The 10,365-nt window shown below is 46.5% G+C and overlaps 1 protein-coding gene across 3 annotated transcripts; it reads left to right on the top strand.

Moving 5' to 3' along the window:
* The first annotated feature begins 909 nt into the window (after positions 1-909).
* On the top strand, positions 910-9,123 carry ARL9 (ADP ribosylation factor like GTPase 9). Of its 3 annotated transcripts, none has more exons than XM_048943232.1 (4): positions 910-1,144; positions 1,225-1,396; positions 4,109-4,284; positions 4,675-9,119. In XM_048943232.1, the coding sequence occupies exons 1-4, from the start codon at positions 1,010-1,012 to the stop codon at positions 4,852-4,854; spliced, it is 663 nt and encodes a 220-aa protein (XP_048799189.1). In that variant the 5' UTR covers positions 910-1,009; the 3' UTR covers positions 4,855-9,119. The 3 variants fall into 3 exon arrangements, with proteins under 3 accessions (XP_048799189.1, XP_048799190.1, XP_048799191.1); XM_048943233.1 differs by lacking the exon at positions 910-1,144 and adding an exon at positions 2,305-2,379 and having other exon boundaries at positions 1,283-1,396; positions 4,675-9,122; XM_048943234.1 differs by lacking the exons at positions 910-1,144; positions 1,225-1,396 and adding an exon at positions 1,539-2,010 and having other exon boundaries at positions 4,675-9,123.
* The last annotated feature ends 1,242 nt before the right edge of the window (positions 9,124-10,365 follow it).

The following is a 10,365-nucleotide window of genomic DNA, read 5'->3' on the forward strand; positions in this document are numbered from 1 at the left end:
CAAAGCAAGAACTAGATAAGACAAGGTGGCTGGTTGTGACAGCTGTTTGCATTGGAAAAGCATAGCACTTCTCAAGTGGAGGCAGGCGATGAGATTGAGGATGAGCATTTGCCTTCCTAGCACTCTACTGGTAGTCTCTCAAACATCTCTTGAAACTTGTAGTTGTTGCAAAAACATTTTTTCCCTATGCACAGATTTTCAGTGGTAGAAATAATACCTCAGGGAGATGCTATTGTGCTAGATGTTAACCTGAGAGGTAAAGGCTTCTGTATCTGAAAGGATTTGATGCCAAGGCCTGAAGAGGAAATGTTACCATGACTTCACATAAATTCACAAAAAAGCCAGAAAGCATACAACATTATTTGTCACTCATTGCTCTTTCAAACTTACGGAATCATAGAATGGTTTGGATTTGAAGGGACCTTTAAGATCCTCTCACTCCAGCCTTCCTGCTATAGGCAGGGACACCTCCCTCTAGCCAGGTTGTTCAAAGCCCCATCCAGCCTGGCCTTGAATGCCTCCAGGGAGGGGGCATACACAACCTCACTGGCAATTTAAAAGCATCTGCAGGGTTCTTCATAGTGGTCTTTTTAAACTTATCAGTAGGTTTAAGAAAACAATAAGAGGTATTTTTTTTTCCTCCCCACATTACCCAAGGGTGGAACTTGTGTTTCAGAGGACCAAGTTACCAATGAGCCTAGAGGAAAAAAAAGGCATACTCACAAAGAACAACCGCTAGGGATGAAAACGCAAGTTCTTTTGGCTTGGTAAATCTACGAGTTAATGGTTCTGTAGAAGCCGAGAAGAGCAAAGGATCAGGAACTTGCAGCCCGCAGCTGGATGAGGCCACACTCTTTCCACCGGTGCGTACCTCCAGGTCTGCAGCAACGCCCAGCTGGGGCCTCGTCGTTGCAGGCACGTCCGTCTGCATGTCTGTAGGGGGAGCCGCTCGGCCAGCTGCGGGACGCCGCCTCTCTCCGGGCAGGGCTGGGCCGGGCGCGGGGTAGCCATGGGCAGCCGGCTGCGGCCCGCGGCGCTGTGCGGAGCGGTGCTGGCCGCGGCGGGAGGCGCGGCGGTGGCGGCCTGGGTGTGGGCCTACGTGCGGGGCCGGGCCCGCCGCTCTCCTCCCGCCGCCGCTGAGCAGGTACGGGGCGGCCGGCCGCGGTGAGCTCCGGGGGGCGGGTAGGCCCCGGCCGGCTGACCGGGCGTGCTTCCCTCCTTTAGCAGGTGAAGGGAACCGGCAGGCAGATCCTGGTGCTGGGCCTGGACGGGGCGGGGAAGAGCAGCGTTCTCCACTCGCTTGCCACCAACCAGGTGAAGCGCAGCGTGGCGCCCACCGAGGGCTTCAACGCCGTCTGCATCTACGGCGGGGAGAGCCAGATGGAGTTCCTGGAGAGTGAGTGAGCTGCGTTCGTGCCGAGCCCGGTGGAGGCTCCCGTCCCGCATCCCAGGGATCAGCCCCCTATTGTAGAACCATTGTATCTCCTTATCTGATAACACGGAGCTGGGGTTGTTTTCTTCTTGGAGATTCTGCTGCCCGACCCTGGTGATATAAGAAGATTACTGCCTGCTGTCAGGGGAGGTCTGTGCTGTCTGAGCCTGCCCGGGGGGAGCTCTGCTCTCAGATAGTGCTGCTAAACGCAATAGCAACAAGCCTGTCCAAAGCACAGGTGTCCCTGCATGGCCGCTGTTCCTTGTACAGCTTCCCATTGGTGCTCAAGCCTGACGTGAGCAAGCATAGAAGAGAAATACTAAGGGGAAAGAAGGCAGGAAGCAAAGCTTAGCATGCCTTTTGTTCCAGAGCCTCCATAGGAGGTGATAGAGGAGAAGGGGCCCTGGATTCCATCAGTCCCTGGTACTGAGGGCTGACATCCTTGCTAGACTGCTGTGGAGGCCACGTGCTTCCCTTACTGCTTTTCATACCAGCGCTTGGCTGACTCACTTGGCAGCTAGCCCAGGTACACCTCAGTATTGCTGTCGGCAGGAGTTGTGCTGCTCCCAGGCATGTGGGTAAGTGTTTAGGATGGGAAGATAGAGTCTCTAAGGCAAAGTGTAATCCTGCCTTAGGGAGATGCTTCAGATATGCTCCTATTCTGTGCTGCTCTCCTTGTACCTATCAGACAGACACCAGTATTTCCCGATATTGTTGCTAGGAATGAGGTGCTCTGTACTAACTAAGCTTGAAAAAAAAAAAAAAAACAACCACAGTACTTCTGCACCTGCTTGGGAATTGCTCATGCCCAGTACAATGCGCACCACAGCAGAACGTGTTGTTTCTGAGTCATCCTTCCCTCTCTGGTCCAGGTTGGTAGTGACTGAGATGTGATGGCTGCAATCTGACCCATGGGAGATGAAATGTCTCAGGCCAGTTTCAGCCAGGTAAATCTGCATGGTGCTCTAATCTGGTTACTTACTCAGTCTGTACCATTGCCTGTAGCAGGGGTTAGCAGCCTACGCTGTGATTATGTGGCATACTATGATCAGCAGACAGCAGGACTTTTATCTTGCTGGCCTGGACAGACAGAATATTGTTCCTTTTCTTTGTACCATTATACAGATAAGTGGGTTGAATCTTGCCTCTGTAAGTGGTAGGAGAGCCTGGCTTCTGCTGTATTGCTATTTGTTTAGGAAAGAAAAACATTAGCTGTAAGTTGCTGACCCCTGGTTTATGCTATGTATGAATGCACTGGACAAGAGAAATAGCGGGGAGCCTATAAAATAACACAGTACTGTCGGAGGCATAAGCCCCAAGAATAATATGTCAGTCATGGCCCTTTGGCATATTTCAGCAGTGGCAGATCTCAGTTCTGCCTGCAGATATGCTGGAGCTGAAGAAGAAAAGTAAAAGGGAAAAATTGAGTTGCATATAAGGCAAAAGTCTTTTACAGTGAAGGTGGCGATGCACTGGCACAGGTTGCCCAGAGAAGTGGTGCAAAGGCCCATCCCTGGAGACATTAAAGGCCAGGCTGGATGGGACTCTGAGCAACCTGATGTAGCTGTAGGTGTCCCTGTTCACTACAGGAGGTTGGACTAGATGGGCTTTAAAGGTCCCTTCCACCTCTAAGGCTTCGATGATTCTATGATTAGAACAAGCACATACTCCCTAGCAGGGAGATGTTGCTTTTCTTTGTACATTCTTGAAACTACTAAATCATTTTTACTTAAGTGAAAGCAAAATTGCTTTGAAACACAACAGATTAGCTAGCATGTCAATTTTGAAGAATTCCTAAATAAGGCAGGAAGCTGTCATAGAAAACCCCAAGTATACTACTTTGGAAGTTTGTTACATTTGGAGTCAAGTCACCCACGACCCTTGAGCGTGTTGTTCTGCAGAGGACCTCTCATCCCCCCAACCTTTTCCTGAAAGGAATGGAACGGATCTGAAGAGCTGAAAATACGTCTGAAGTGTTTAACAATACGCTATTCCTGTCTCAAAATTCAACAAGCCACCACATTGTCCTTAGATGGTAACAGCAGTCTTAGACATGTGGCTTCATATTGTTATAAGCCCTTGTTTTGAATATGAAAAGCGTAGTCAGCAGAGAAGAGACCTGGTAGAAATGTAATCTGTGCAAAGATTACTCCTGCCACCTAAGGACAGCTCAAAGAGCCTGCTGGAACTTGATTTTTATTTCTTCCTAAGGTACCTCTGCAGCTTTGACAGTGTGAAAGCCCTGGGAGTTTTGAATTGGCCCCTGACGTTACACAGATCTAATGAGAGCCTTTTCCACTCTAGGGTTAAATTTCTCTCTTGGAAATTGTAGGCTCCTTTGTTTTGTGAGGGGCATGTGGACTGATCATGTGGGGACATTCTCACATGACCCTTATGGACACTGAACCTGTTTCTGCTCTCCCTTCTAGGTTGAGAGAAAGAACCTACAAGGCAGAGAGCAACCATAAAAAACAAACCTCCAGAACTTAAAATGAAAAGACTTTTTTCTGAACATACACATAAGCCTGCATGGGACTCAGATGGGGGGAATAAAGCTATTTCCAGTCTTGCATACAGTAGGCCTTGGGTTTTCACCCCAGGGTCTGCTGCCTGCATTATGGATGTTATGCTTTTTGGGTTATTTGGTGAATTTTGTGCTGCTGTTTACTCTTCCAGTTGGGGGCAGCGAATCTCTACGTTCGTACTGGAAGATGTATCTGCCCAAAGTGTTGTTGCTCATCTATGTTGTGGATTCAGCTGATCATGCCCGACTGCCTGTGGCAAAAGAGCTACTTCATCAACTGATCCAGAACAACTCCACCCTGCCAGTGGTGGTTCTAGCCAACAAGCAGGTAGGGGTTCCTGTGCCTAGCTGAACGTTGACTGGCTGCGACTCTGAAAACAGCAGCAAAGCTCTTCAATTAAGGCTATGTGGATTGGGGGGGTAGAGGGGGAAGGGAGGGGAGAAGCTTCTGAGGGCACCTGTTGACCATAGAGTGAAGTAATCTGAGGTTGAGTTTTAGATCTGTAAGATGCAGGTCTTACTGAAACAAGAACGTACCTTTGCTTCTTATTTCTTTGAGAAAAAATTAAGGATAAGCATTTTGTTTCCAAAGCATTTCAGGGCATGGAAACTTGGTCTCGTAGAGGTACATAAGAACGATGCCCCCAGAAATTTTGAGACCCTTTGCCTCCCTGTTGCAATTAATAGGCTTGTTTTGATTGACTTGTTTTGGTATTAGGACCTTGAAGGTGCATATTGCATCACAGATATCTACGATGCTCTGGCACTGTCTGATATCGGAGACAAGAGGAAGATGTTCTTGCTTGGTACCCACGTGGCAGAGGATGGCTCAGAGATCTCCTCCAGCATGAAGGATGCCAAGGAGCTGATAGCACAGCTGGTTTTGGAAGTGCAGTGACAGCTCTTTTCCTACAACACAGTATTTGCAGCTGTGGAAGATGGGGTGCTCATCTACAGTCAGTTTGCCACATGGTAACAGAAATGTAAAGATAGCTTTTCTTTCTGTCTGTGTAGTTCCTCTGAAAATCATGTCTAGTTGGTAGGAAAATCTGTTTTTATAGCGTTTTGAAAATAACTCTGGAAAATAATATATTTGTAGCATATTTATAGGGGGAAATGAAACTCTCAGGCAGCAGAGTTAAGGGTATTTATAGCTTAGGTTAAGGTGGCATCTTGCTAGGTTGGAGTCAACTATTTATTTTAATGAAACAAAGTTGTATCCAGTGAATAAACTGTCCTGATGTCTCAGGTTTAAATGATTATAGGTAACAGGTTTTAGAGAGCCCTGTTAGCAGTATTGTGCTGTTAGAAATGAGACCCTACTTCCCAAGAGCCTCAGGAGTTTCCTTTTAAGAGAGTGGCTACTTGGTAATTCCTGGAAATTGGGCAGGTTGCAACTACTTTATTGGATAAGAACAAGAACACAAAGGCAGTAAGACATTAAGTATTTCTGTTCTAGTTTTTCCCTGTAAGCAAAGTATAATTTAAAGTAGTGACTGAAAGCAGTTAAGGTGGTATCAGAGTGGAAGATTCCATCAGTCTAAGTGTCTTATTTTGGTTTGGTCCAGATTGTGCAGCAGCAAGCAGTCTTATGGGTGAGAAATATAACTTTTTTTTTTTAAAGTGATTTCGGTTAGCATAGCAGATGAGAAAGATGAATTGCAGAGGTGCATTACTTTCCCAGTATTGATATCCCTGTAACTATGCTCTGGTCATATGACTGAGTCTAAAGAGTGTGGCAAAAAACACTTTTTGTAATTAAATTTATTATACAAGGGTTTTGTAGTTTTGTCTGATGCATAAAGCAGAACATTTTACTCTAACCACTGGTCTCGGCTTCATTTACCTCAACAAGGAATGACACAGCTGGCCCTTCTGGGACAGTGAAATGGTGTTTAAAGGGAGTGGGTACTTAGGTTGGGCCAGTGGGAGCTGTGGGTTAGTGGTGTTGGTCATCCAGAACAGTGCCTGTGGGGGGAGGTAGCTGTGCTCCATCCAGCAGCCTCAGCTGCTGGCACCCTGCAGTCAGCAGCAGTTGCCATAGCATGTGCAAGCGCATTGCTATGCAGCTGCACTGGAAGGGACCAAGGATACCAACCCAGGGTAAACAATACAAAGAGCTGTCAAGTGGTTGTATCCTAAGGAGATACACAGACTTTGCAGTCTTGTTACTTCACACTGAAAGGCGGGCAGCCCAGGTTGCAGATGGTTGCAGACTGGGTGTCCAGGCTGTGCCCTAGGCCTCTCAGGTGTGGCTTACTTGGGGATTTACACTGGACAAGCAAAACACCTTTCTCCCTGCTCCTCATTACAAACAGTGCCTGCCTTTCCTTTCAAAAGGGAAGCTGTGTACTGAAATTGTAAAGGACAAGCTGTATTGCTGAATGTTCAGAAGTACATGGGCCCTGACCCCTAAGTACTTCAAGAAGTAGCAGATGTTATAGCTGGACTCCTCTCAGCAATTTACCAAGCTGCATTATACTGATCGACAAGAAAGGCACAAAAGAAAACCCAGGGGACTATAGACCTGTTGGTCTAACTTAAGCACCTGGAAAAGTTATGGAGAGGATTGTCCTAGATGCTGTTAGGAGGCAGTTAAAAAATAAAGGTATTATCAAGCATAGTCAACATATATTCATCAAAGAAAAGTCCTGCCTTAGCAATCTGATCTTTTATCAAAATACTACCCATTTGGTGGATGAAAGAAAGGCAGTACATGTAATCTTTCTGGATTGTTAATAAGACCTATAATACTGTCACTCACAGCATCTCCCTGAACAAATTGTTCATCTGTCTGATAAACACAGGATATGCCAGGTGATGAGCTAAATGAATAGCTGAGCTCAAAGTGGATGGGTCTACAACTGCTTGTGAGCTGATTGTTAGCAGTATTCCCCCAGTGCTCCATTCTAGAGCCGCTTGTGTTCACCACTTCTATCAGTGATCTGGTTGCAGGATTAGTAGAATACACCTTCAACAAGTTTGCTGATGACACTAAACTGGAAAATGCTGTTAAGTTCCTGAAGGAAAGAGAGACCTTTGCAGAGGAATTCGATACACTTGAGCACTAGACAATTAGCAAGCATGAAGTTCAGCAAAGGAAAATACTAAACATGCTGCATCTGGGCCAGAACATTGCCACATACAGGTACAGATCAGAAATGAGTGGCTGGGTAGCAGCTTAGCAGGAAGGTCTCTGGGGGTGTTGTTGACTGCGGGCTTATTGTGAGCCAGTGCAATCTACTGATAGCCAAGAGGGCAAACTGTACTGTGGGGTGCTGTAAAGCAACAGAAAGTATAATAATGATAGTAGAATAGCAAAGTCCTAAGCTCAGCAAGCAAAGATTCCCTCAAATGCAATAGGCATAGAAACAAAGAAAAGAATCTGCTTACCTTCAGAAAGACTCAGGTAGGGAACTCCAGCAAGAAACTATTGCCTGCAATGCCAACCCTTAAATGAGGTCTGGGAAGGGGTGGATCCTGGCTCCACCCCTTCCATGTACTCAGGTGCATTATATGCACCTGAGTATGTCTAGGTTGCCCCTGCTAACTTTGTTGCTCTCTACAGCTTTACAAGAGATTGAACTCAAAAGCAGTTTGGGCAGCAGAAGGGGGGTACTTCTATATCTGCCTGCAGCAAGCCTCGTTTTCCCTCCTGGAAAGCATAAGCAAATAACAAATATTTTCCTGGGACTCTCCTCTTGTCAATGGTATTGCTTAATTCCTTCAGGTTGCAGAACCGCTGAAAGTACCATTGTGTGTGGGGATGTTTGTCTGTTCATAGCACTTGCCACCATAAGGAAAAAGAAAAAAAAGAAAAGTAACTTCCTAGAACTGGAGAAAGCTTTATGATCACCATATGCGTTGAGAGACCTGGCTGAGATACGTGTGACTCCTCCCTCAGATGGATCTTGAGACAGCCTTTGCAAAGCTGTGTCCAAGCAGGGCTGCAGGGTGGCAGTTGATGCAAGGTTTGGATGTGGCTGTGTTAGTTGTGTGTGAACTGCTGCAGAAAGAATGCCAGCTCTGTAATGCAGCAAGTCTGGAGGTGGACTTTGTGCAGTTACCGTTTACCCCCCTTGCACTTTTGCAAGCAAAAGTTCTTGAAGAGCCAATTGGCAGAAACTGCTGAAACTGTTGTTTGGCTCCTGAAAAGAGTACTGCTTTCCTGAGCATGTCTTGTCTTGACCTGGAGGCAGGGGGCCAGCGTCCTGCAAGCGGTTCCCACCAAGGTGCCAGGCAGCCATGCTTGCAGTATTGCCTGCAGCAGGTAGGTGTGACAGGGAAATAAGTCAGCAGGCACCTTTCAGGGGGTCTGCAGTGAGATGCCCTAGCAGCAGCTTGCCAACACAAAGGTCTTTGTGGTGCTGAGCTGTTGTCTAACAAGCATTTGCTGGGGCTGTGTGCCCTGAAAGTTTTCAGCCAGGTGATATTAAGCAGCAAAGCAATGCTCCACCTGCTGTGTTTTTTTGCATGGTGGGGACTCCCACAGCTGTCCACATCATGCAATTGCTCCAGGCCTGGACACTTAACCAGGAACAGTCTATGATAACTGTGCTAGATGAATGTTTTTTTTCTGGTGAATATTCAGTATGAAGATTTTCAGTGCTGCATAATACTTGGTCCTGGGGTACAAAAGGTCTATATCCCTGTGTTTCGATAGCATCTAAGACATCTGTGCTCAATGGACTGAAATAAAATTGCAAGGTTTTTAAGCCCTTTAAGAAATATATCTTCACCTTTGCTCCTAAAGCCTTGTGGGAACAGTGCTATCCCCATGGTACCTTTCAGTAATCTATGAAAGTGTTGATAACAGGTGTTTCTGTTTGTCTGGGCAGCCTAGGCTGGCTAATCATCCAACCTACCTGCTAGGGTTGCCTGGCAAGTTATGAAACAGAAACATGCTTTCCCCTCCTTGTCATGTCCAAAAAGAACCTTGCAGAAAGAGCAGGTTTGCAAATTCATGTCTCTGCAATCAGAGAGAGCACAAAAATCTGTGGGCTGTTGAGTTCACTGGATTAAACTGATGAAAAGTTACTTGGAAAGAGAAAGAACCCTTAAACATACCAGAGTGAATGGGCGTCACCACGCTCCAAAAAGTCTCCACAAACCCACTGTCCTGCTGTGCTGTTATGACTGCCCTGGTACCCTCTCCCACCAAGGGAGAGTTCACACAGTCTCTCTCTTTCCATAGTCCAGGATGAACAACTCTAAATTTGCCCTGGGCACGTGAGAGTTACCACTAAGGTGCTGTAAAACCTCACCCACTTTCCATGGCACACCCTGACTGTAACATTATTATTATTTCTACTGTCATACCTGTGGTATAGTTAGGTGGTAATGGTAAGCAAGAAAAATGCAATCATGAAACCCCTGCAGGGGTTTCAGAGGTGTAATGAAATGACCCTTTCTACACATCCTTTTGGGAACTGTAAAACCAGACTCATTACTTGAAGGTCCTTTTCAAGTTGACAGCAACCACCTGCACAGCATTAGGAAATTCAGTGCCTAATAAGGTGAGTGCTCAGCATAAAGCCAGCAGCCCTTTACAGCTGTGGGGGAGATGGGCTGAGTGTGCCCCTTCTTAGACAGGGAAGAATGGTCCCAACAGAGACATAATACATTTGTATGTTTTTAAAGGTGCATTTCACACCCTTACTGTTCTTACCAGGCTTCTATGGGAAAACTAAGACAATCTAGACCCTCTCATGGGATGCTACAACATCTCTGCCATGCCCAAGGATAGTGGCATTATTGGGTATGGGTATTAGTGCCACACTTTACAGGGCAAACCTGGAGCTTCAGTTGGGTCGAAGTGTGGGTCGGTTTGGCTGCTGGATGGGAGCAGCACAGCCTAAGCAGGACATGGCACAGGAGAAAATGATTTTATATGTTTCTAGTGAGTTTAGTGTGCTTGGCATTGGCAATCCAAGCATTGGCTGGAGATACTGATGTGATAGTGATGCCCTCCTGCAAGGAATAAAATGAACATACCACTGCAGGAGAATAAATGAATAAGCAAAAATGAGGATTCTAAGCACATGCCAGTTTAAGTGCCAGTCAGTGTATCTTAATCTTCCCTGCATTAAGCTGATTCCTTCAGGAGTAGTAGAGGCAGGTGACTACAAACTGGAAGAGGATTTATCAGGGGATCCACTAATTGACTCACTGATCTACTAAAGAGAGGATTTTGGTCCCTACTGTACAAGGTAAGGTCACTAGGTAAATAATGCTTGTTACTTTTCAGTCTGTCCTGTACCAGAATGGACCAGAAACTGGCCTCTGTGAAGAGCCCCAGCACTGTCACTCTGGCTTGTGAACAGCAATAAAGGGGCTGGCAGCTGGCCTCTGACCCTGCAGGGAACCCCCCCGAACAGCATCTTGCTACCCCACACCTGGGTTGTGTGCT

Source organism: Lagopus muta, chromosome 4 (assembly GCF_023343835.1).
Source record: "Lagopus muta isolate bLagMut1 chromosome 4, bLagMut1 primary, whole genome shotgun sequence".
NCBI lineage: Eukaryota > Metazoa > Chordata > Aves > Galliformes > Phasianidae > Lagopus > Lagopus muta.